This window comes from Acinonyx jubatus, chromosome B1 (genome assembly GCF_027475565.1).
Source record: "Acinonyx jubatus isolate Ajub_Pintada_27869175 chromosome B1, VMU_Ajub_asm_v1.0, whole genome shotgun sequence".
In the NCBI taxonomy this organism is placed as follows: Eukaryota; Metazoa; Chordata; class Mammalia; order Carnivora; family Felidae; genus Acinonyx; species Acinonyx jubatus.
Window position 1 is genome coordinate 63199059 of NC_069382.1, and position 27887 is coordinate 63226945.

The following is a 27887-nucleotide window of genomic DNA, read 5'->3' on the forward strand; positions in this document are numbered from 1 at the left end:
TTTTGAAGGAGTCATAGAAAAAAAAATTACCAAGTCCATTGATAACAACTTGGTGGTAACATTCTCTTTTTTATTTCAAAGGTGTTCTTGAATGGCCATTTTGGACAAAACTGGTTGTGGTGGCCATTGGCTTCACGGGAGGTCTTGTCTTCATGTACGTACAGTGTAAAGTCTACGTTCAGTTATGGCGCAGGCTGAAGGCCTACAACCGTGTGATCTTTGTGCAAAATTGCCCAGACACTGCCAAAAAGCAGGAGAAGAATTTCTCGTGTAACATAAACACGGACATCAAAGATGCTGTGGTGGTGCCTGTATCACAAACGGGTACAAATTCACTGCCATCTGCAGAGGGAGGCCCCCCTGAGGTCATCCCGGTGTGACACAAACAGTTGGGAGTTTCTTCACTGAAGGGTATCTTTCTAGCCCTTAGCCACTACAAATGACAGAAGTGATCCTGAATTATTCACTCCTTTATCTTCTTTCTCCTACTGACTCATTCTTCCTTACTTTGCTCAAAAAAGGAAAGGACCAAAAGGCACCGATGACCAGGATCCCATGAAGCAGTCCAAAGTGTGATACAGAAATGTGAAAAATTTGCTAGAGGTGATTTCTAAGACAATTAAGAACCAATGGAGCGAGGGATGCTTTCAGGCAATGACGAAAGACAACATGGACACATGCATCTTCACGATAGCAGGACAAAGTTTAAGAATACAGACTTGAATTGCGATGTGTATTTCTTCTAAGGCCTTGTAATGTTAACTCTCTCATCCAGAAATAAGAAACATACTTGGTTTTAAGCTTGAAATTGTCTACATTATCCTTACATCATATCAGAAGCAAACTTGGAGGATGCATATTTTGATATTTATACTTTGGACGGCTAACAGATTTTTATGGCTATAGTGGAGTCCAGTTGTTTTAACAGATGCATGTTTTTAAAATAGGTGCAATACACATTTGAAGAGATCAATACTTAGAATTATGTTTAAGTCATGAGCAAAAGATTTTCAGAGGTTTTTGGGTATAATTAGCACTGTTAAATACCTACAGAAGTTGAAATCAACTATCAGGCTCTATATTTTATCTCGTCCCTCTTAAGACAGTGTTGTCCAACAGATATATAACGTGAGCCACAAACGCAGGACATGTCATATGCATACATTTTAAACTTTCTAGCAGCCCCATTAGAGAAGTAAAACTAAATGAAATGTTTATATTTAACACTATATATCATTTCAACATGTCATCAGTATTAAAATTGAGATATTTTACATCTTTTTCTTACGAATCAAGTCTTCAAAATCCAGTATGTATTTTGTCTTTACAACATATCTTCATTTGAATTAACTGTACTGGATAGCACAGCCCTAAAATTAGAGGCAGGACCTCTGCTTCATCAAACAGTTGAATATTTAAAAACAACAGCTCAATTCATTCTTTTATTCAAAGTCTCTCAAATATTACAGTTTTATTAACCACTTACATTCATCAAATTAAACATCCTGAGTTAGGTGAACTTACCATTTCTCTAAAAGGTAAAAAAAAAAACAAAAAAAAAAAGGGAAGGATGAAATGATCTGTGACAAAGTTCTGAAATTAGCTTGTTTGCTACTATGAAGCACAGATGATAGGGAAACAGAAATTAAATATTTTTCTTAGGTCAAATGTGTAAGTTTTTTTTTTTTTTAATCCACATGTGGTATCAACTTGACAGAGGAGTAGTTATGACTAAGCATTTAGACTCTGTTTGAAAAAGCTGACAGCATTTCCCTGCTCAGCTGGGAAGTAAAGATACTGAATAGATTTTGTGATAAGTAATAAACTGAGTTGTTGAGGTTTGATGTGCAGCTGATTATCGTGCTCCTTGCATATTCATGTAAAACTGAAGCATGGATGATAGATTCTGCAGTGAGCTAGATTAATGATTATAGATGTAGTGACCTGTCAAAGAAAGAGGTTCTACATTTTAAAAGGTGATTTATTTTTGTTAGCTGTCATATTTATTATTGTGAAAAGGCAACTGTGATGGCCATAAGGACCAAAGCATGGGTATCGCATTGCACAAACCTGGGTATCACATCGATGCACTTTGTAATTATCAGTGTGCTTGTTCTTCACGGATTATCATATAAGAAAGGAAAAGGAAATAACCTTTTAATGAGGAGAAAGATATGAATATTAGTAGTGGCTGACACTTAGTCCAAATAGTCCCAATTCCTAGAAATAAAGAAAAGGTAAACAATGTCGTGTGTGTGTGTGTGTGTGTGGTGTGTGTGTGTGATTTCATGTATGTACATGAGAAAAGTGGTAAGGTTTTTGGTCAGTCAGGAAACAAAAGGTTTAAAACATCTTTCTTAAAACTTGTTACGGAGGGTATGGAATAAAGGCACAGGGAAGACCCAGTTGAAGTTAACGAAAGTGTACCAAAATTTCTGCACAAATAAGGGCAAAAGTGGTGTAATAAAAAATTAATGAACTTTAAACAGACTAAAATTTGTATTAACTTCCTCTTAAATTTCTATTTTAAAGTTTTAAGATAAATACTCATGAATAGAAGCTTTGGGTGATTTAACCATGGCATATCACCCAATAGATTAACCTTGATTCAATTTTTCTGTTAATTGCCCTAAGCTTTTTACTAATCCATTTCTCCAGGAGCTTAGCAATGGGAACAAGTTGTTTACATATATTCCCTGGGGGGGTGGGGGAGGAAGTGGGAGGGAATCTGTCACCAGCAAGCAATGAAATGTTATCTCTTTTGTCTGCTCTGGAAGGAAAATGATTATTTACTTTAATTACCACCAAAAATACTATTTAAATTCTGTACAAATCTAAAGATTGGTAAATGCATAGCTCATTTCTCAATGGGAAAGGACTGGCTAATAGGCCTTGTTTATTAAGGGTCACACCTAACACTAAGAAAATATTTCTAGAATGAAAAGATCAGCATTACTGTCTTAACAAGAAAATACGACATAGTGTTTTAAGATCATACCTAAATTCTCAAAATTAACTTACAAAAGCCTTGACTTTCTTGTAATGAGAATATAATAATACATATAGCTCCCTAGAAGGTTAACAGTCAGCTTTTTATTCTATTACTCTTCTGAACTTCATATATAAACCCTGAACTCCCGAATTTAAATCTTTTACAAAGTTTTCCTATAATGGCTGTTTATAGTTCAAACAATCTGAAATAATTACATGCATTTAAAACCTAATGTTGATTTCCTTTCATATTTTGTGTGGCAACTGCCCTTTCAGTGAAAGGATTTGGCTTTGTGACAATACTGTTGTGGACTGGATATACCCTTCAAAAACTACTCTCCAGGCTGACAGTTTTTTTGAAGCATGTTTTCCTGCTCATGTAAAAAAATGGAATTGAAACAATGGACTGAAATTGAAGAATGGCAACACAATTCTGTTAAAAATCTTGGCTTTTTATAATCATGCATTTGGTAGTATCAATACCATAAACTACAGACATTTACGCTGTTAATTTTTAAAAGAACTCTCACTTTCATTGTATCAAAGATTGAATTGTAAAGGAATGAAATTCCAGTTATTTTTTTAAAGAGTGAAGTCCAAAAGGCAATTAAGCTTGAGAACAAACACAAGTAAAACAAAAATGAAAAAAAATCCAAACAAAAATGATCCCATCAACCTGGGATATAGCAGTGGAGACACTGAAGATAGGTGTATATTGAAGAAGTGTTTTAAAATATCCCCGGCTTGAATCTCACTCTGAGCTGCTATTACATGTGATTATTGCCCCAGAGATAGCCTCGTTTATTTTGTTTTGCAAAAGGTCCCTGGGTACCCCTAAAACATGTATTGTTTGGCTGGAAAATTAGCTCATTAGAGCAATGACATCATTAAGAGACTGTAATTGCCAAGGGGGTGTGGTGGGGAAGATTATTCCATTTGACTGACAGTTTACCTTTCCTTACCTTGCCAATGAATATTTCGGAACAAAGTAGAGCTCTTTAAACTTATTATTCATTATTGTAGTTGTTATATAATAATTGTGAAAGACTTACACTTTAATTAAGAAAGATAAAAACCTTTTTTTTCTTAAGTCAGCCCAAAGGTGCTATTTTACATATCAATACAGCTGAAAGGAAGTGCTGTTATTTTGGGCTGCAATGTTTCCTCCAAATCTGAAGCCCATTTTGAAATTGGATATCACATTTAAAACAAACGAGGAAAAATTATTTTAACTGTGTGCAATTTTTGAGATTGAGCGTTTGTACTTTTTTGGTTTTACCTAATTCTCTTGCATTAACAACTTACTGTTTTGTGAATAATGTGTACTGAGATGAATTAAGGAAAAGAAAATAATTATCTGTGAAAGAAAGATTTGTATATTAAACAAGTGACCTAAATTTTTGTTGTGGTTTCTGTACTCTTTGCCTAATTTACCAGGATTTCTGCAGGTCTGTATCTGCAACATTCAAAAAATCTTGAGTTCTTAAGATTTTATAACAGTCTGGATGTTTAAGCAGCTTCTGAATAGATTCATAGTTACTTTAAAGCCAACACAGGCAGATTCACCCTGACATTACAGAAGGGAATAAAGAGGTGCATTAACAGGGGAAAACCAATAGAAATAATCTAAACAGATTTTCAAAACCTGTTAAAAAAACAAACAAAAAAACAAAACAGCAAAACCCTAGAGGAAAAATCATAATGTAAAGAAAGGACTGTCTCATAAATAAGGCTTGGATATACCAAAGAATTTAACAGCATTTGTCTACTCAGACATAATAAAATAGTAAATTTAGATAATTTCAAACATACTAAATAATAGGAGAAAGACTGTGGAATCAATTTCTAATCTATGATGTTTGCTGGTAAGAGAAGAAAATGTCTCTCTCCAAAGCTCCAACTTCTAAACCTGAATTCAGGGTAAACCCACTGCCTAGCCCAAGGCCACCTCCAGGTCATTCTGGTAGACTAATTGTATGTGCTCATTCTGCCTCATTGGATATCCAAACTTACAGTTTTCTCACACCTCCTGAATTACAACAAATATTCCTGGATCATAAGTCATTGTCACTGTGTGTTCAGCTAATGATCCTAAAACTGGGAGATGTGATAGAGATACCAAAGGAAGCAAGAGAATGGGAAGAAATACTTGGAACTCAGGGAAAGGGCAATGCAGGCAATGGGAACAATAACCAAAGTCCCGAGTGGTTGTCAAGCAAGATTCAGCTACCGTAGAAACAGCAAGCCCTTGTTAGGGTCACAAAGTTTATTATTTACAGTGATAGCAGAAGAAAGACAAACCACCAGTAGCCCCATGAGTCCTGTCCCAAGAAAAGACACAAAAAGAGGGGGCATGAGACATGAAAGAGGACACTATAATGCAACAGAAGGGGTGGGGCACCTTGTTGCTGAGATACTAATTCCATGTTGTAGCTAAGCAACTTTGTGGCCTGCAGCTATGCCCTAAAGGGACTCAAAATGGAAAGTCTCATACTTCATCAAAATCTGGAGGCAAGGACAACTGTCTCACGTCTTCTCTGGGAGACAGGGAGGCATACATGAAGTGGCCCATGATAGTTCCTCACATGCCCCAAATCCTTGTGTTCCAGGAAGATCATGGGCCATCATGGCTCAGGTTAGCCTGAACCTAGCCTGGCCTAAATGGATAAACACAAGGTCTTCAGGGTGCCAGCAGAGTTGTTCCACAATAGAAAACAGTTTGGCCATTCTAGGAATAGACAGAAGCTGTCTGTGTACCTGCAGTACAATAAGCCAAGGGCAAGTGGAAACAAGTAAAGGTTGGAGAAGCAGTTAGGAATCAAATTATTTCAGGCCTCTTTGGCCATGGTAGGTCATGTGAATTTCACCCCAAATATAATGGATGTCAATGTAGGTTCAGCAGTTGTAACAAATATAGCACTCTGGTAGGGGGTGTCGATAATGGGGGAAGGTGTGCATGTGTGGGGACAGAGCGGATAATCTCTTTACCTTCCCCTCAATTTTGATGTGAACTTAAAACTGTTCTGAAAAAATAAGTGTTTAGAAACAAAATTATACCCATCAAATAAACATACCATTAAGAAATGACAGAATGATACTATAACAAGATGAACAAAGGAGTAGCATATTGTAGTGTACATTTTCAAAAATTCATCAGCAACTCCAAAGAATGGATTATGAAGAACAAGAATGGTGGCATGAAGGCCAGTGAGGAAGTGACAGGTAAGGGCAAAGAGTGGAGATGGCCTGACATGGACTGATTTGACTTTCTGAAAACAGAACTACAAATACCGACTAATTAAATTTAATTGGGAGGGTATGGAAGAGAGAAAGTGAAGAATCAAAGATGATTTACAAGCAGTTTTCAGAAATTAGGTGAAAAACTTGGGAGAGATTCAAGGTTCCTGATGAGAGAACAGGGATTGGGATCCAGGACACAAATAGGAGTATTTGCCATTGAAAGGAGAAAAGCTGCTACATCCATAAAATGGAAAGGGAACGAAGGGGAGGGAGACGTAAAGGGGAGAGCAGTTTCATTGTCTCAACGATGTATATAAACTGAAAGTTGGTTGAGGAGGCAAATATTAAAGCTAAGATAGAACATGAAAAAGTAGTGAGGGGCGCCTGGGTGGCTCAGTCGGCTAAGTGTCTAACTTCGGCTGGTTATGATCTCATGGTTCGTGGGTTTGGAGCCCCGTGTCGGGCTCTGTGCTGACAGCTCAGAGCCTAGAGCCTACTTCGGATTCTGTGTCTCCCTCTCTCAATGCCTCTCTCCTGCTTGGGCTCTCTCTCTCTCTCAGAAATAAACAAACATCAAAAAAAATTTTTTTAAAGTAGTGAAAATTATCTAAACGTTGGAAAAATGAACTTATTACAGGTACACAGTAAAACTGCTAAGCAGTATTGAGAACCCACTTGAGATGTACAAACATGAATGGAAAAACCTGATACTCTCCACAAATGCTGAGCTACTTGGGAACAACAGGTACAAAGGAGACAGATAACCTGGTGTGCTCCTCTGAGTTTTGAAAGACGAATACTATGCAGTCAGGGGCAGAGGGATGGCGAGCATGTGACAGGAGGCAACTCTAAAACCCGAATCTAAACAAAACATAAAAGAATCTGAAAACAGGAGACAGGTGGTGCACAATGAAAGAATGAGGTCAAAGTACAGAACTTCAGCAGTGGAGGGGGATAGGAGATAGTGAATGGAGCACAGAATAGTGGAATTTTATGGGAGTTTCAGGAGCTAGTAAGTATCTGGGTGTGGCCACTGAGAAGTGTCTGAATGGAGTGGAGAAAAGGGTCACAATTTTAGATTTGTTATCCACAAGGTCCTGGATTCACTGAAATGATTAAAATAAGGGAGAAAACTGAGCCAAGTAAAGTCTTCAATGAATGAGAAGGTTCTTCTGGGAGGTGAGATAATAAGGAAAGGGTGACAGTGATAGAACTTCAAAGAACAGAGAAGTGGCAGTGGCAATAGAGCAAAGAGGACACCTGTCTAATCTCCTGCTCCTGAAACACAGGGACAGAAGAATAGTAAAAGCTCCTATTTGAGGTGACAGAGTCCTAAGGAGACACCTATGTCGGTGAGGAAAAGAAGTGACTAGGATATCTGGAAAGAGACCACTGTCAGAGTTGACGGCTCTGAGCTTAGAGATGTACCATTAGCTCATATCCGTGGAAGTTCCGCTTGTTGTTGACAAACTATGGCAAGCAGGAAAAATCCAGCCTATTTTGTGTATGGCCACAACTAAGAATGAGCTTTACCTTTTTAAGGGTAGTAAAACATACACACACACAGAGAGAGATATGCAAAAAGAAACTGCATTTGGGCTGCAACACCTAAAATATTTACGATCTGGGTCTTTACAAAAAAAAAAAAAAATTCACCACCCCTGGTTTACAAAGAACTGCCAGTGAGTTCTCTTCCAAGGCCATGGACTGCAGAAGCCATCTTGCAAAGACAATCTACTGACTGAAAGGAAGGAGACTACATAAGGCAGCACAAGTTATCCCTGCAGGAAAAAAACATGTTCTATAGATAATGATTAGGGATATCACTTAAAAGCAATACTGTAACAACAAATTTTCTCTTAGGCTACTTTGGTCCAGCCAGGAGTAACAGGTAATTATTTATAATGATATATAATAAAATTATGAATTATAATTACTATCCTAAATGATAAAGTAAATTCTTCCATTCAACAAATACCTACCTATTCTAGTTCCAACCAGGGTGCTTGTTCTATTTTTTGCTTTGATGGTATAGGGAAAACCAGGAACAAATGTTTAAGGGAGAGCACAATCTGCCATTTTCATAAGTTATTTATCTAACAGAATAGTAAGACTTTTTAAATATCAGACCAGATAAAACAGTTTCTCTTCTCTTTAAGATTCAGTTTTGGCAGCTCTTTCTGCCCACCAGTCCTGTCCTGTGCTTTAATAAAATCACCTTTTTGCATCAAAAAATAATTTAAAAAAAGATTCACTACAAATCAAAACCACACTCAGATATCACCTCACACCAGTCAGAGTGGCCAAAATGAACAAATCAGGAGACTATAGATGCTGGCGAGGATGTGGAGAAACGGGAACCCTCTTGCACTGTTGGTGGGAATGCAAATTGGTGCAGCCACTCTGGAAAACAGTGTGGAGGTTCCTCAAAAAATTAAAAATAGACCTACCCTATGACCCAGCAATAGCACTGCTAGGAATTTACCCAAGGGATACAGGAGTGCTGATGCATAGGGGCACTTGTACCCCAATGTTTATAGCAGCACTTTCAACAATAGCCAAATTATGCAAAGAGCCTAAATGTCCATCAACTGATGAATGGATAAAGAAATTGTGGTTTATATACACAATGGAGTACTATGTGCCAATGAGAAAGAATGAAATATGGCCCTTTGTAGCAACATGGATGGAACTGGAGAGCATTATGCTAAGTGAAATAAGCCATACAGAGAAAGACAGATACCATATGTTTTCACTCTTATGTGGATCCTGAGAAACTTAACAGAAACCCATGGGGGAGGGGAAGGAAAAAAAAAAAAAACAAAACAGGTTAGAGTGGGAGAGAGCCAAAGCATAAGAGACTCTTAAAAACTGAGAACTGAGGGTTGATGGGGGGTGGGAGGGAGGGGAGGGTGGGTGATGGGTATTGAGGAGGGCAGCTTTTGGGATGAGCACTGGGTGTTGTATGGAAACCAATCTGAAAATAAATTTCATATATTGAAAAAAAAAACTGAGAACAAAGTGAGGGTTGATGGGGGGTGGGAAGGAGGGGAGGGTGGGTGATGGGTATTGAGGAGGGCACCTTTTGGGATGAGCACTGGGTGTTGTATGGAAACCAATTTGACAATAAACTTCATATATTGAAAGAAAAAAAAAGATTCAGTGTTTATAGCCATTTTGAAACAAAAATGAACCCCCCCCCCCAAAAAAAGGACACTTTCCAGTGACTAAAGAGACAGGAACTTCTCTAACCATAAAACCATACTCTTACAAAGATTACTAAAGAAAGCAAATCAGCATCAGTTGAAACACTGAAACACTGAAAATGAAATAATTGGAACTTTAAGAAGTGAAATTATGGAAATATATTTTTTTAATTGTCAATAGTAAAAAAAGCTGTAATATTTTAAATAAGTTGTTAACAAGACTTAGTTAATGTCTAGTAAACCTCTTATAGCATCCTTTTACATTTATTTTCATGAAAATACTCAAAGACACTTGCATTGTATCCCTTAGAAAACAGCCTAAAAGATAACTGCATTTAACAAGTCCTATAAAGAACAACATTCTAACATTCATGTTTTTCATATTTGAAATACTGAGTTATATTATATGTCATTCAGTGTATCACTTAGAAGAATAAATAACACAATCGCAATAACTGATGCTCTGATCTTTGTTTCCACAGATAAAACCTATCAGCCTTCATGCAGGAAATATACAAACAAAAAGAGTTAACCTGCAACCACTTATCTTATTTGTTAAAAGATAACAAATTACAGTGTGGGAGACTAACATGAAAATAGTCACCATTTTTTTCTTTACCATTAAACTCTGGCTCAAAGATAATAAAAATAATGTACAATCCATCAGTGTGTATTTATCCTATATCACATTTTCCCTATCTTACAAGGAAAGAAAATAGATTTAATTTAAGAGGAAGATTAGTGAAACACTATTACTGAAAGACAATTTTGTTATCACCACTATTCAAGAAGTATGCACGGAACCCTTTCAGAAAACACATTGCTGTACATACCCCACAATCTGAGATTAGGTGATCCAAGGTGAACATGAAAAAAATTAAAACATTTTTTTTCCTTATTCAGATCACTCCCTATGCCCAGGAAAATCATGTTAAATGGATCTTAGATTGTACTTTTATTTTATTTCACTATATCTATTTTAGCAACTTAAGGTAAATGGAAAGTAACACTTATTTTTAAGTGAAAATCGTAACACTTTTTGAAACTGCAAATGGGAGTTTCATCATGAAAGATGATAAGCTACATGGCAAATTCTTGTATGTAGACAGTTATTTACCATAATCAGTTCAAATATAACTACGCTTTCCATTTATTTACTTTCAACTGAAATAAAGGACAATTAGGCCACTGCAGTCATTTCCTCATCTGAGTCACTGGATTCATCTTTTAGTTCCAATTCCCCTAAATCTTTGTCTACGGTTATAATAGTTTTCTTCTTGCACTTCTTGGGAACTGCATCATTAGCACAAATTTTTCTCATTTTAATGGTTGGCAATTTCTTCAGATCCAAATCCCACTCCCTAAACAAAAGAGAGTACACACAGAGGGTTGCTGGGGTGTGAGATGGGGAAACAGTCAATGTATTTAAAACTCTAAAAGCAGTAGAACAAAGTTTATGAATGTATAGTAGATTCAAATGCACTAGAAACAAACAACATAAATGCATTAGGAAAAAAAAGAGTCCCAAGAACTGAGGTCTGCTTTGTCCATATTTCTTGCATCTTCTCATTAACCTACAATAGCTATAACTGCACACAGATTCCCACATATCCAAAACTTCCAAAATGCAATTCAGGAAAATATTAGGCAGAAGTTAGAAGGAGGCTCTGTTCCATTCTTTTATTCTCCCTAACCTGAATCTTCAGTCTGGCCATATGGTTTCAAGAATCTAAAAGGTAGGAACTAAGACACCTGGGTGGCTCAGTCAGTTGCGTCCGACTTCAGTTCAAGTCATGATCTCACAGCTCACGAGTTCCAGACCCACGTGGGGCTCTGTGCTGACAGCTCAGAGCCTGGAGCCTGTTTTGGATTCTGTGTCTCCCTCTCACTCTCTGTCCCTCCCCTGCTCACATTTTGTCTCTCTTTCTCTCAAAAATAAATAAAAATGAAAAAAGTTTTTAATAAATAAATAAAAAGTAGGACCTAGATCATACCTGGCAAATTTCCAAAATGCAGTCAGAAAAGATTTTTCTTTTCACACATGGTGGTAAATCACAGTAATTTTCAGAAACGAAAAACATGTTATTGTTACACTAGAAAACTCAATCTTTCAACTACCAGACTAACTAGTTCTTGATGACTTAACTTTTTCTCTGGGATCACTTCCCAATAACCATCCTTTCTGAAAGAACTGAGCCATCAAGTCTGTTGCTGTTAGGTTATCTTTTAAAAAGTATGAACTGGGGAAGAATAGTGAGAACAAGTTCTTTTAGGTATTATATTAAGGTATCTGAATTTTCTTTTAAAAATAAATAAAAGCACCATGTCACTATCATTTCGGTGTACATCAGGTGTTTCAAAGAAACACAAGTTAGGAAAAGCCTTACTTTGATAAAACAGAAAAAGTTAAAAGAAACCCTTGAGTTTTTTTTTGTTTTTTTTTTTTTAGCTCATTAGAGCTAAGGTCAAAGTTCTAGGTTCATAAGGGAAGAAAGTTTATGTCTCGTGTATTTTACATGCAGCTTCAAGGAGTAATAAAAAGAGTCAGACTTACCTAAAAGTTTTCAGATTACCTGCATTTACAATGTCTGGAATCTCTAGGAAAGAAAATAATTTACATCCATTAATCAATGTTCTTTAAATTACAACACTTTACAGTTTCCTTGTTTATTATCTCACATACAAAAGTGACAGTGAAAACATCCAAAGCAAAACAAAATTTCAAAGCACTGCTGTAATGCTATATGAAAAGTAAGTTTTGGAAGTATAAAGGGCTTAGTTTAAGAAGGTGACTTATTCACCAGACGCACTCCCTGATACGGGAAGCAGCACTGTGGCACGCCTGAAACAACACCGGATCTGAGTTTTTGGGCTGACTCAATCACCAATACATGTTGACCTTGGCCACGTCCTGTTAATTAATGGGCTGGCTACATGGTGAACAGACTTTAGAAGGAAAGAGCAGTGGCACAGAGACCAGCTGGGAGGCCGTTACAATGGTACAGCTGAAACGATGGTGGCTCGAACTAGGGAGGTGGTGACAGTAGCAGTAAAATTTATCAGACGCAAAATGTATTTTGCTGAGGATATGGACGGAGCGTAAAAGTGACTATGCATGGGCTTCCGACCTGAACAACTGATGCCGCTGCCGGAAATAAAGATCATGTGGGAGAAGAAAGTTTTGGGAGAAAAGCTGCACTTTGCTTTGGAATAGGTCAGGTCTGAGATGCCTATAAGACATTCAAGTAGAGATTTTAAGAAACCCATCTTTGATAATGCAAATCTGGAGTTCTAGGGACAAGTTAGCACTGACAGATACAAATTTTGAAATTATGGGCATGTAGACAGTATCTCAAACCGAGACGGAATGAAATCCATTAGGAATTGGTATAGACAGATAAAAAGAAGAGGCCCCCAAAATAGAGACCTTGGCCAATATTTAGTTTGTGAAGAGGAGTCAATTTAGGACACTAAAGTCTCGGCCAGTGACCTAGAAAGACAAGTAGGAAAGGGTCTTCTTTACCAAATGAAACGTGTGACAAGAAAATGAAATGATTGATCATATGTATCAAATGATGCAGAAAAGTTGACTGAGAATCAATGCCCAGTATAGCAACTATTTGCCAGTACTGTTAGTTGAGTGGAAACGACAGCTAATTAAAGTGGGTTACAAAGAAAATGGAACATGAGGAAAAATGGAGGCTACAAACATAAACAAATTTTATAGTCTGATGGTGACAACTCCATGAAAGGGAGTAGTTGAAGCTCTCCCTCAACTTCCTGTGTCAGGTACTTTGATAAATGAAACTTTATGTAACTTTTAAACAACCTGTGGAAGTAAGTATGCTATTTATTGCAATGTTTAAACTGAAGAAAACAAAGCCGCAGGAGGGGAGGATTTAAATAACTTGTCCTGTTTAATAGTAAGCTGTAAGGGTTTAAATCAGATCTATCTAGTTCTAAAACTATTTTCTGTTATTTTTTCAGTTAGGAATGCACTTCTTACAGATGATGAAGAGGAACTACCAAATACTTCAGGGTTTCTAGCATTACTATAGTGTAGGTGCCTGACGTTAAGCTTTTGATTGTCTAGACATCCGTATCACAGACACCCTTCTCAAATAAAAGTCTTGCCAGCTGTATGACACAGCTACAGCAAAACAACTAGACGAGAAACCAGGCCGCCCCCATCCGTGAAAGTTCCCTTTCAGAAAGCCCTGGTAACCAAACACTTGAGTGACCCCACTTTTCCCTTCTCACGCCCTAACTCCCACTGCTATGTTTCTAATTTGGCAATACAGAATGAACCTGTGAAACCCTTGGCACCTCACCTTAGGTCCTAATAAAGGTAGAGCCCCAGGTCCACACTCCCTCTCTCTACCTTTGTTCTCCCTGTATGTCCTGGGTTGTGCTGTGGACCCCCTAGGACTTGTGAGTAATCTTTTTTTTCCCAAAGTCCCCTGATGGTTGTTACTGAGGTGCAACATGCAATCCTAATAAGAACCACAAAACCTGGTCCTACCACAACACTGGCTCTGGTTGGGGAAATGCCCACGGGGGCTCACCACAAGTACCAGGCGCCCAGGTGGATGCTTCAGGCATGTCTAGCAGACAGCACCACTATCAATAGGCTGGGACCAACACAACAGTTATCCACAAGATACTTCCTTTAGGGTCCCATGTTTCAGTGTTATTATTACCAAAATTTAAAAATTTAATTTGCTATTATTTCGTTCATACTATGCTTTTTAAGTAAATCCATGTACCATAAATGCAATCATAACATGGCTAGGAATGGAATGTGAATGAAGGAATGTGTACAGGACCATGGCAAACTTAAGAATATATGATCAAATCTAAAAGGGACAGCTGTTACTCCACTATAGTGGATTATGCTGCCAGGCCATTTGCATTTTTTAAAAAGAAGCCAGAAATCTACATTTTTCATGTGCAATCACCAGGTTTTTTCTACAATGGCAATTAATAAGTCAATCAAATGCCATCTGCAGGCCATGTTGCCTCTGTGTCATCACCGTTTGTGGGCCTTGCAAGCCTTAAGTACCCTCACTTAAGTGCTTTTCTTCTGAAAATGTTAGTAAACTAGTAACACAGAAATGCCACAATGAATGAATGAATGTTTGATTTTACAGTTTTTCAAGTATGACTACAACCCATAAAGGTTGGTCCTGTAAGAATTACAAAGACGGAGAGGGCACAGCACCCACTCTAAAGGAACACAGATGTAGTTGGAGACGGGCAAGTAATAACTCCACAATAAAGCAAATTAGGTATGTGCCAGAGGGAGAGGAAAGCTTTATTGTCACAGTAGAAAGATACGATGTCACTGTCACAAGTGACAGTTTTGAGAATGTAAGGGAAAAAATGAAGTAAAAAATTGCCTGATATACTCACAAAAGAAAGGAAATCAGAGGAAGAAATTCAAAACAAACTAAATAAACAGAATTTTTAAAATTAAGCATTTGAAATGAATTACAAATCTGATATGGCTATGTATTTTAGAGAGAAAAAAATAAAATCACAGAAAACACACCAAGACCATATCCTTCATACTGCTGCCGCTCACGCTCCATTGTCTGCTTGATGACTGTCTCCCGGGAACAGTGCCGCCTTCCCTGCCTGTCTTTAATGCTGTTATGTAATTCAATCTGCTCTAGTTCACTGCTGAATCGATTCAAATACCTGAGAAATGAGAAAGCAACCTGAATTACAAGTCTGTACATTTGGCTGACATTACTTCATTTAAAATATAAACCCCAGGCTTCACCCATCCTTGAAATTTTTGTATTCTTCTGAGTTCCTCGAGTCCTCAGACTTCAGACCTTTCCTGGATAACCCAACCATTTCTGAAATTTCAGCAACCAAATCACTGCCTGCTATTCCAAGTATCTGCTAAACTCCAGATCCTCATATTCAACCACCTCCTGGACATCTCCATTTGGATGTCCCATGGAGGCTTAACACATCAAAAGTGAACTTATGTTCACCCCAGTCCCCCTCATCCCCCACCAAACCTGTTCCATCTCTGGCTCTCTACCTCAGGAAACAGTATAGCCATCCACCCAGTTGGCCAAGTGAACAATGTACGTGTCCTCCTTGATGCTACTCTCTCCCTTTTATGCCACATCTAAGTTTTCACTAAAGAGCGAGACTTTCTACCTTCTTTAATTTCTCCAGAGTCTTCATTTCTCTTCACCATACTGCTACTAATGATGCAGAGACCACCATCATCTCTTGCCTGGATTGCTTCATGAGCCTCTCAACAGTGTCCTGGCCAAAACCATGCCCCTTCAGGCTATCCATCCTCATTCTCACTACTGTGATATTTCTAAAGTTTAAATATGACCATCTCAGGTGCCTGCTGTAAAAAGCTTCCTGTGGCTCCCAATGTCCTTCGATAAAGTCCAAACTTACAATGATACTTGAGGTCCTTAATTAGCTGTACTTGTCACAATGCCCTCTTTGAACCTGTTAACAAATGTCTGGCAGATCACTACATATGTCGCTCTTACCTGTGATTCTCTCTGCCTAAAGGCTCTTCAGCTAATTTACCTCAACCTGCTAACTCTTACTCTTCAGGTGTCAGTTTAGACAATATTTCCATTAGGAAGCCTTTCCTGACCCCCAAGAACTAACTGGGTGGGTTAACTAACACACCCACGCTCAGAAAGGTTACAAACCTACTAGAGTGGCTAAGCCAGGGTGTGAATCTTAAAGCCTTTCAGATAACAAAGTCCGTTTACTCCTCTATAAATCCCGAATAGAACTCTGTCTCTTGAAGAACCAGGTTGAACAAGTCCCTCTTTTCTGACCTTTTGCTCATAACATGCCCAGTGTTTACCTTTCAATTAATTCACAAGCATCTTTCTTTGAATATCCTGCTTTTTGGGGATCAAGATGACTTTGAAACCACTGGAGTTTTTCACCTGTAACAACAGGTACCAAGATCATTCAACACCGTAAGTTATCACTTATGCAATGAGTATTCATTATAATTTTCAACATCACTGTGTTTAAAATAGTATCAAAATTTATTTCAATGTTAAATACAAAGGCTTGTGTGGGCTCAAAGCTAATTAAACCAGTCTGTCAGAAATCAGATTGTCACATTTTAATTTGGGGAAGAGACAGGGGTGGAAGAGATGCTTTTCTGTGTATTTCTTGTCCAGTAAGAATGAAAAATTCTTTTTTTAAAAGAATAACAGAACATGAAGTTCTAAGTATTTCAAAAGCAAAGGACAGAACTTTTCTAAAATAATGAAACAAACCTGATTAGATTAATGGTGAAGATGGTCGTTGCTGAACATTTAATAAGCATCAGGCTCTATGTCAAGAGCTTTACAATCCTAGGAGGATCAGTACATTATTATCCCTACTCACAGATGAGAATAAGTAACCTGTCCAGGGCCTCAAAGTCAGTAAATATATTAACCATACAAGAGCTGCCAGACACTGTGCAAAGAGTGACCAACATTATCAACGAGCTAACAAACCTCACCCTAAATCTGACGATCAGGGTCATATTCAGTTAGATTTCTCAAAATTACAGCTCAAGAAATGACCCTACCCCAGATACGGATGACCTACTTAGAAATACTATTCTATTAACTGAGAAAGCATTGGAGAGAAGTGTTCAAATAAAGCCTAAGGGTCACTATTTTTAAGTCAGGCTAATAAGTAAAAATTTACTAACAATAAATATGACCAAAAAAAAAAAGATTATGACACTGCGATACAGACTGAGGATGCGCATATCCACATCAGTATCCACATCATTAAATATAAGCTGCTGTTTCCAAAATACTTAGGCCATAATCCTTCCTAATTCTAATCATTAGGGAGTAGAATTAAACTTCAGAGATAGATAGATATAGGTAGGTAAACATAAACTAAATAGTTTCTGAAAAAACTGAGTAGATATTATTAACGCTTTCTAAGAGCTAATGATTGATTTTACTTTGTTGGGTTTTAATTAAATCTGGTAAAAAAAATTCACTTAGATAAAAATAGTATTTGCCTAGAAGAATCAAAAAAATAGGCATATAGCAGAATTTCACTATCCTCCAGCCAGAGTGTCAAATAAGTAAATCTACTTACCAATAAGGTTGAGACGCAATGCCTTTTCATTCTTCAATCTTGGGGAAAAAAAGGTGCATAATGTGTTAGAAAATTTCCAAAGCAGTTTTAAAAATCTGTCAAAAACAAACAAAAAAACTGCCCACAGAACCTTAATTCAGAGATCATTCTTTGATACATATGAAATTAATTCTGATAGTGCGAAAACACTGAACATCATGCTTTTCTTTTAAATTGCTGGAACACAACGTTACTAGAAACTTTTCTTTAGCTCTTCAAGGACTAACGACCAAAGGACACCTATAGAACAAATCACCTTTGAAAACACACAAAAAAAGGCTTGATTGGATTACGAATGTTCAGGTGGATAATACTTGTGCACAAAAGAGTAATAATGAATACCTTCTAGAAGATGGAATGCAGGCACCAAGGCTAAAATGCCTTACTGTCACCTTTTAAACTTCAACAAGAATAAATCAGAATGTTTACTTTTCATAATTTGCAAAGAATTATAACAAAGAACTCATCTATTCGCAGAAAACAGTATGGGTAATACGTGATCCCACGATTGTTGGTATTCTAAATACTAATTCATTCAGAGGAGACCTTTGGATAACTAGTTTTTGCCACATTTTGTGCTGCCCACCAGAGATACAGCAATGAACAAAAAACTACTGTCCCTGCCCTAACAAAGCAGACCGGATTTATCCTCCCACTTTAAACAATGAGAAAATTGTAGAAATAAAATGAAGCCTTTTTTCAAAAAAAAAAAAAAAAAAATTTAAGTACAAGGGCACCTGGGTGGCTCAGTAGGTTGAGCATCTAATTCTTGATTGCAGCTCAGGTCATGATCTCACAGTACCTGAGTTTGAACCCCCATGCCAGGCTCTGTGCTGACAGTGTGGAGCCTGCTTGGGATTCTCTCTCCCTCACTCGTGTGCATGCGCACACAGGCACGCTCTCTCTCTCTCTCTCTCTCTCTCTGCCCCTTCCCAGCTCCAGCTCTCTCTCTGACCCTCCCCCACTCACGTATTCTCTCTCTCTCTCTCAAAATAAATAAATAAAGATTAAAAAAAACTTTAGGCACAGAACAGATTAAAATATACATAATACAAAAAACTAACAAAGGAAGACAACCCAATACCAAAGAGGGCCAAAGATTTTAACAGATTTTTAATCAAATCAAAGACAAATAACCAACAATCACATAAAAAGATACTTAATATCATCTAGTCATCAATACGTACAAAATTAAATCATACTGGGATACTATTATACAACTACCAGAATGGTTAAAATATTTTTAAAAAATTGATAATACAACATGTGTAAGAAGATATGGAGAGAATGTAACTTACACACTGGTGGTGAAAATATAAAATACTATCACTTTGGAAAAAGCAATTTCTTACACACTTAAACGTGATACCTATAATATGACCAGTAGTTCTTATAACTTATTTCATATAAACTTAATTTCTTATATACTTTAACATACGTTCACCACATGATCCAGAAATTCCAGTTCTAGGAACTGAAAGAAAAATGAAAACAAATGCCCAAACACTGTACATGAATGTTCATGGCAGCTTTATTTATAATATCAGAGGCTGGCAAATTTTTTCTTAAATGGCCAGAGAATAACAGGTTAGGCTCTGTGAGCCATGTGGTCAGTTTCTGTCACAACTACTTATTTCTGCCATTTTAGCCTGAAAGCAGCCACAAATAATACAAAAGGAATGGGCATAGCTGTTTTCCAATAAAACTTTTTAATAAAAACAGATCGCTGGACCCGTACTTTGCAGAACCTGATAATAGCCCAGTACTGTAAATAATCCAAATAAACACCAAAAGGTGAATGAATAAACAAACTGCATTTCCAAACAATGGAATACTACTCAGTAATAAAAAAGAAAGACAATATATGAAATTACATGGGAAAATTTGATAAACAGAAGCTGGCACAAAAAATTACAATCATTTCATTTATATGAAACAATAGGAAAGACAAATCTCACTCATCAAAATAAAGAGCAAATCAATGGTTCCCCAAGTCTAGGGTACAGGGTGAGGATGGGCTGAGCAATACACAAGGGAATCCTCTGGAAGAATGAAAATGCATATACACTAATCATGGTGATTACACCAATGTACTGTCAAAAACTCAAATCTGTACAATGAAGATATGGCTATTTTACTGAATGTTATTTATACTTCAAAGTTGATTTTAAAAAATAAAGAATACTTCAGGGGCATCTAGTTGACCAGTCAGTTAAGCACCTCAACTTCGGCTCAGGTCATGATCTTGCAGTTCATGAGTTCAAACCCCACATTGGGCTCTGTGCTGACAGCTTAGGGCCTGGAGCCTGCTTCAGATTCTGTGTCTCCCTCTCTCTGCCCCTCCCCCACTCACACTGTATCTCTGTCTCTCTCTTTCTCTCAAAAATAAACATTAAAAAAATTGTAAACAGAAAAATAATAATACTTCATAACAAGAAAAGAGAAAAATTCATTCCTTTCAAATAAGCCTAGAGGAAAGAATCTAGTTAGAAGTCAGGGTGCTGAGCGCCTGGGTGGCTCAGTTGGTTGAGTGACCGACTTCGGCTCAGGTCATGATCTCAGGGTTTGGAAGTTTGAGCCCCGCATCAGGCTCTGTGCTGACAGCTCAGAGCCTGAAGCCTGCTTCAGATTCTGTGTCTACCTCGCTCTCTGCCCCTCCCCCACTCATGTTCTGTCTCTCTCTGTCTCAGAAATAAATAAACATTAAAAACATTTGTTTTAAAAAGAAGTCAGGTTGCAATAATTCTGAACGAACTAAATGGAGGCCTGAACTAGAGTGGTATCGGTTGGGATACAGAAAAGTGGAGAGATTTGAGATTAATTCTCAAAAGTAGTTGTTTCCTAGATTTTTACTTATTAGGCTTAGTTTCTCTGTTAATTTTCCATACTAAGTCATTTTCTTTTGGTATGTAGAGTTCTTTGCTGGTTACTCTGCAGGAAAAGACATGACAGTATACACCAACAAAATATCGCTAAGCTCAGAATCATAAAATAAAGCTAAAATCATGACACAGAATAGCCATTTGCTGTCCGTAATTGTGCATCATTTGCAATGTACTAGTCTGCAAACCATACTAGTTTCTTTTAATACAAACAGAAGCAATATTGTAAACAGTCTTAAATCAGAGCATTCAAATACTGAAGAAGAACATGTTTGAGCTCTCAGCTGTTGCTATTCACTCCTATAGTATCTTTAAGTAATCAGAGTCTATCAATAAAAGTCAAGGTGACCAACTTGGTCTGGTTTTCTATCCTTCTACCACTAGTCAAAGGCAATGCAACATAACAGATATCCTCCCTGATCGTCCCCTCACTTGTCATTCTCTCTAAAAAGAAACCTTAGGAAGCAGTACAAAGAATCCTCAGTTCTGTATAAAAGTACAGAGACTGGAACTGTAGCTGCCTTTGTTCCTCAGAAAACCAAATATCTTAGTAGGCAGATAGTTAACAAAAGGTGATAGTATCTAAAATGGTCCCCACTGATTCTTGTGTCTTGATATTCACGTCCTTCAGTGTGGATGGCTAGACCTAGTGACTTCTAACAAATAAAATAGCACAATGGATGTCACTCTGACTGACTTCCATCCTGGCCACCCTCTCTTGTTCTATCTCAGAGCCTTTTCTCTGTTGGAACCAAGCTACCATGCTGTGAGTAGCCCGTGGAGAGGCTCATGTGGCAAGGAACTGATGCTTCCGGCCAATAGGCAGCCATGCATGACTTGAGATCTGTCAACAGCCACGGGAGTAAGCTTGGAAGCAAAACGTCTCCCTATGAAGCTCTGGGATGAATGTAGCCCCAGTCAACATTTTGACTGTAGCCTTGTGAGAGACTGAGTCAGAAGCATTCAGTTAAGTGACACTGGAATTCTTGACCGAGAAACTGTTTTAAGCTGCTAAAATGGCATATAATTTCTCATGCAGCAAAAAGTATTTAAAGCAGTATTTGATAACTGTTATTCATTACTCAGAAGCCACGGGCACCTGCACTTTAAGTTAAGTCTTACTGGTACCTTTTCTATCATCTTGCATACAGTTTGTCCCAAGAGTCTGAGTATCTTTCACCAACCATCTCTCCAAAATATACAACTCAGCCTTTCTGTCTTGCTGGACGTACTACTCTAGTACAGGTAGATCAGCAGTATTTTCGGATAATATTTGTGATCATGCCATTTAAATTAAATATAACTCATGGTCAATGATGCTGCTACTCGAAAAAAACGGACATCTATGACAGGAGTAAGCTTGTTTCATAAAATACATTAGACACTAATAAAACTGTACATTTGTTTGCTTCTGGAGCCATTAATGGTTACAATGGTGACTTCTTTAAAATAAATGAGAAAAACCTGTTTAGAACGCTGTCCAAGCAGAAAAAATTTAGTATTACCTTTCAACTCTGTGCTATAAAAACGGAGCTTTGGCCAATAATGGAACCTCCTTGGATAGAATAAGTTATATAGCAAGTAGCATGTTGTTCAGTTTTAGCCTTCTATAATTCTTTTATGTTGATTCTATAAATCAATGCATAAAATCCTGAATACAACTGAAAACATACAAAGATTCTAGGCTCACTAAGCTCACTTCAGTGAACTGAAGAACTTAGCCAAATTCTAAAGCAGTACTTGCTAAAATATTGCATGTATACCATCGGTACTACATAAGCTGATTTTTAAGTTTCTTATGGACACAGAATTAAATCATCTTTAAGCAAGCTACTTTTTTTCCTCATTGTCTTTTGATCCTAATTACATTACAAAGAAAACTAAAAAAAAGAAAAAAGAAAACTTAGTTCAATATTAGTTTATTTTACAAGTCTTACAAACTTTGCCAAATCTTTCCACCAAGGATAAAGCAAGCATGCCTCAGGCTCAGACCATACAGGGAAGGCAACAGTATCTACTTGGTTTTAATACAGATCAAATGTCTCCTTGAAGGAAAAAAAAAAAAAAATGTAAGGAAAAAAGGTTCCAAAAGAATATTAAGTTAATAATACTATAGGTTAGTGGTTCTCATAGTGTAGTCCTGAACCAGCAGCAATAGCATCAACATTACCTGGAAGCTTGTTAGAAATGTAAAATCCTGGCACTGCCCCAGACCTTCTGACATAAAATTCCGGGGGTGGGAACAAACCATTTTAATATGCCCTACGGGGGTATCTCATGTTCACTTAAGTTTGTGAAATACTAGAATAGATGGTAAAAGGACTGCAAAATCACAAAAGTGGTAATTATGTCAAAAGACACAGCAAAATTCATGAAAGTGACATATAAATACTTTAAGTTTGAAAAGTACTGTTTTAAAGCAGTACTTTAATAACTTTAATAACCTTTATGAAATTAATTATTAATTATTAATTATTAATTATTAATTATTAATACTTTAATAACCTTTATGAAAAGAAAAAGAAAAATTTGATTATACTATCACAGCACTTGTCTATTCTCTTCCAGAAAACTTCTAGCCAAATCACTGTGAACAGTTAACTTTTACTAAATATGCCTTTAGGTCTTGGGTAAGGAATTAATACATAACAATGAACATGCTGGCTTCTATCAGCTAGTATGGAAATGTATCTACCATTTATTAAAATGGTAAGGCCATTTAAAAATAGCCAAAATGATGACTTTTGTGTTTGTAACTTCATTTTAAATTATTTATTTGTTTCTACAGCAGTTCCTGGGGATGCTTACAGGCCAAAGATGGAGGGTAGGGGCGAATTGGCAAATTATAAAATGTAGGCTGCTAATGAGAGAAGGGAGACTAAGGGAAAGGAAATGGAAAAGAAAGGGCATTACATATGCATTCTGTATTCCTAAGAAGAAAATTTTCCTATGAATTGCTCACATCAAGAATACAAACCAACTTCCAAAATGGCATACGGACCTATGAAAATCTACTTTTCCATAAAAGCAGAGAATACTAACAAAACTTATTGAAATCAACTTTTTCAGAAGTATGAAAATTAAACAAAGGCTTGCAAGAATCCAAGGAGTATTCTCAAGAAAAATAAGCCCAGTCTCAGTAAGAAAATAACAACAAATCTGTTTTTTCAGTGCATAGAACATACTTAACATCTATTAAAGAAAGAACAAGGGAATATTGATGAAAGATAAAAGTATAAATGAGCTTTACACCAATGCATAATATAAATGATAAAAAGATACTTACTTTTCCTTTTTTTCTTGTTTATGGGCTTCTCTTGTAATTTGAGCTGCTTTTCTACTATATGGATGGATGACCTTTTTTTCCCGTCCTACAAGTTTTCCCTTTAGGGCTTTAGGCTACAATGTAGGAAACATATTACATACATAGTCAGATATATAAGTGATTTCTGTCCAAAAAAAATTTTTTTGAAAGTAATATAACAGAAGTATTGTAAGCCAAAAACACTATAAAAAAAAGGTGCAGAAAGTGTCAATAAACCCAGCTCCTCAACTGTTCCATCTTCAAAGTATGTAAGAAAATCCAGATAGTGAGGAGAAACAGTTAAACACGTGTGTTAGTTACAGTTAAGAAAGTTAAAGAGGTAGAAGGAACATAAGATGTTCATGGGAGGTTGACTGTAGAAGTTGTTCATGGAACAAAGTGGGCACTGAATCAAGCAAAATCAAAGTTGGATTCATAGAAAGAGAAGAATAGAGGAAATAATAGAAGCCATCTCAAAATCAGCACATCAAAAAGAACAAATTACTTTCCCATTCAAACCTTATGCCAGTTTAACTAGGTCACAATTCATTCAGTCCACTGAACTAGACATGTCAGTAATTCTTTATTCCCACATAATTCTCCATCTTATCACACCTGTTACCATTTTGGAGTTGGCTTCCTATTACAACAGAAGCCCAAAATAATAATGGTGTATGTAACCCAACAAAGTTTGGTTCTCTCATGTAAAAAGTAGGAGCTGGAGACTCTACTCCACAAAGTCCTCTCAGAGATCCTGGCTCCTTCCATTTTGTTATCTACTATCCTTAGGCCCCTATATATCCACACAGTTCAAGATGACTTAATACCAAGTCTAAATTCTAGACAGTGAAAAGTAGAAAAGAAAATCAAAAGGCATATGCCTTTCCTTTAAGAGCAAGATCTCGGAAGCTGCAGTCTTCTGTTTATACCCCATTGACCAAAATTTAATTGGTGGCTTATATAAAGGTGAGTAGTAAATATAGTTGTTATTCTCAGGAAGAAAAAAAAAAAAAAAACACATGATTACAATAGAAGAAGAGCCTATTTGGGGACAGTTGACAGTCTCTAATATACCGAAGCCTGGAAAAGTCAAGTGTTCCTAGAATCTTCTCTTCAAAACTATTGTCATTGCCTTAAATCAGCCTCGTGATCTTTCATGATTAGGGTGGCCTTTAGATTCTCATTGCTAGTTCTTTTTTCGTGGAAGTCATACAGCTTATTTTTCTACAACATTAATCTAGTAAAGTCTCTCCCCCTGCTAACAAACTCACAGTTAGGTCCCAAGTCCTTAATGTGGAAAACAATCTACCCCCACCCTAATTCTCCAGCATTATTTCTCATTCTTCAAAACATCCTTCACCCCATTCTTACTGAACTTCTCCCCCATTCCCAGAATACACCTTGCTGTTTCATAACTTCTGGAAGCTGCACTTGTTACCTCTGCCTGCAAAATCTTTTCCTTTCTGTTCTTTCATAAATTACAACTCAAAGTTTTCACTTGTAAAACTTTTCGCAGAATTAATTAAAATGACCACCAATTCCTCATTCACACATGTATTCATTCCTTCAACAATACTGAAATACACAACAAATATTTACTGCTCACTTCTTGATAAACCTGAGCAGCGAAGATAGCTCCAACTGTGAAACCCAGAATGGCATGGGAAGGTTGTTACAGGTATAGGAGAATAAGGTGAAACCATCATAAAACAGTACAAACATGCTTTATTTTATTGTGCTTCACAGATATTGTGAGGGTTTTGATTTGTTTACAAACTGAAGGTTTGTGGCAAACTTGCATGAATTAAGCAAGTCTATTATTGACATTTTTCTATCAGCATTTGCTCACTTCATGTCTCGATGTCACAATTTCGGTAATTCTTACAATATTTCAAACTTTATCATCATATTTGTTATGGTGATCTGTGATCAGTAATCTTTAAAGTTACTCTTGTAATTGTTTTGGGGCACCATGAATATGCCTATATAAAACAGCAAACATGAATTGTGTGTTCTGACTGTTCTCACTCACCAACCATTCCCCTTTCTCCTTCTCTTCAGGTCTATTTCCTGAGACACAACAATACAGAAATTAGGCCAATGACTAGCCCCACAATGGCTGCTAAGTGTTCACGTGAAAAGTCATGCATCTCCCACTTTAAATCAAAAGCTAGAAACAATTAAGCTTGGTGAAGAAGGCGTGTCTAAAGCTGAGACAGGCCAAAAACCTAGGCCTCTTGTGCCAGTTAGCCAAGTTGTGAATGCAAAGGAAAAGTTCTTGAAGGAAGTTAAAAGTGCTACTCCAGTGAGCACACAAATGATAATAAAGCAAAACAGCCTTAATGCTGAGAAACAGAAAGTTTTCAGTGGTCCGGAGAGATCAAACCAGCCACATTTCCTTGAGCCAGAGCCAAAGCCAAATCCAGAGAAAGTCCCACCTCTCTTCAATTCTACGAAGGCCGAGAGAGGTGAGGAAGCCGGGGAAGAAAAGTGTAAATTGGCAAAGGTTGGTTCATGAGGTTTAAGGAAAGAAGCTATCTCCATAACATTAAAGTGTGAAGTAAAGCAGCAAGTGATGTAGAACCTGCAGCAGTTATCCAGAAGATCTAGGTAAGATAATTAATGAAGGTGGCTATGCTAAACAAAATTTGTGTAGACTTTTAATGTACACAAAGCAGCCCTCTACTGGAAGATGCCATCTAGGACTTTCACAGCTAGAAAGAAGTCAACGCCTGGCCTCAAAGCTTCAAAAGACAGACTGCCTCTCTTGTTAGGAGTTAATGCAGCTGGTAACTTTTAGCTAAAGTCAATGCTCAGTTACCATTTCCAAAATCCTAGGGCCCTTAAGAATTATGGGCCCTCTACTCTGCCTATGCTTTATAAATGGAACCATGAAGTTTGGTTGATAGCATGTCTGTTTACAACATGGTTTACTGAATATTTTAAGCCCAAGATTGAGACCTATTCCTAAGAAAAAAAGATTCATTTAAAAATGGCTGCCCATTGACAATGCACCTGGTTGCCCAAGAGCTCGATGGAGACAATGAGATTGTTGTTTTCATGCCTGCTAACACAGCATCCATTCTATGGCTCATGAATCATGGAGTGATTTTGACATTCAAGTCTAATTATTTAAGAAATACATTTTATAAGGCTATAACTGCCATAGTGATTCCTCTGATAAATCCAGGCAAAATACTGAAAGCCTTCAGAAAAGGATTCACCATTCTAGATACCATAAAGAACATTCATGATTCATGGGAAGAGGTCAAAATATAACATGAATAGGAATTTGGAAGAAGTTGATTCCAACCCTCTTGAACGACTTCAAGGGATTCAAGACTTCAGTGGAAGCAAGTGCAGATGTGATGGAAACAGCAAGAGAACAGAATTAGAAGTGGAACCTCAAGATATGACTGAATTGCTGCAATCTCATAATAAAACTTGAACGGTTAAGGAGCTTCTCCTGACAGATGAACAAAGAGAGATGGAATCTACTTTTGGTAAAGACACTGTGAAGACTGTTGATATGGCAGCAAAGGATTCAGAATATTACACCAACTTAGTTGATAAAGCAGTGGCAGGGTACGGGATGACTGACTACAATTCTGAAAAAGTTCTACTGCGGGTAAAACGCTATCAAACAGCACTGCACACTACAGAGAAAATGTTCATGAAAGGAAGAGTCAATTGATGTGGCAAACTTCATTATTGTCTTACGTTAAGAAATTGTTACAGCCACCCCAACCTTCAGCAACTTCTAGCCTGATAAGTCAGCAGCCTGATTGAGGCAAAAACCCCACTAGCAAAAGAAAAAAACAAAAACAAAAAAAACAATTTGTTGAAAGGTCAGATGATGGTTAGCATTTTTTAGCAATAAAGTATTTTTGTAATTAAGGTATTTACACTTTCTTAGACGTATGCTACTACACACTTAATAGACAGTCTAGTGTAAATATAACTTTTCTATGTACTGGCAAACCAAAAAAAATCATTTGACTCGCTTTATTGTTACATCCGTTTTACTCGGACAGTCTGGAACTGAACCTGCAGTATCTCTAAGGTATGCCTGCACATGCATTCTTTTGTTTTACTCTCTGCATATATACG

General features: G+C 37.1%; 2 protein-coding genes across 8 annotated transcripts in view; one reads left to right on the top strand and one right to left on the bottom strand.

Annotated features, from left to right (window-relative positions):
• Nucleotides 1-4388, top strand: part of MARCHF1 (membrane associated ring-CH-type finger 1) — an 853816-nt gene extending 849428 nt beyond the window's left edge. For all 5 annotated transcript variants that reach the window (XM_053216753.1, XM_053216752.1, XM_053216751.1 and 2 more), the window contains one exon: nucleotides 82-4388. In XM_053216753.1, the coding sequence (XP_053072728.1) occupies nucleotides 82-380 (299 nt within the window). In that variant the 3' untranslated portion in view covers nucleotides 381-4388. The remainder of the gene's footprint in view (nucleotides 1-81) is intronic.
• Nucleotides 1-27887, bottom strand: part of TMA16 (translation machinery associated 16 homolog) — a 74416-nt gene that overhangs the window by 36961 nt on the left and 9568 nt on the right. For 2 of the 3 annotated variants that reach the window (XM_027068407.2, XM_015063698.3), the window contains exons 2-6: nucleotides 23760-23872; nucleotides 17553-17590; nucleotides 16297-16381; nucleotides 14989-15137; nucleotides 11992-12034 (exon numbers count right to left, since the gene is read on the bottom strand). In XM_027068407.2, coding sequence (XP_026924208.1) covers nucleotides 11992-12034; nucleotides 14989-15137; nucleotides 16297-16381; nucleotides 17553-17590; nucleotides 23760-23872 — 428 coding nt within the window. Of the gene's footprint in view, nucleotides 1-9581; nucleotides 10799-11991; nucleotides 12035-14988; nucleotides 15138-16296; nucleotides 16382-17552; nucleotides 17591-23759; nucleotides 23873-27887 lie in introns of those variants that run through there. The other variant, XM_015063697.3, reaches the window with a different exon arrangement.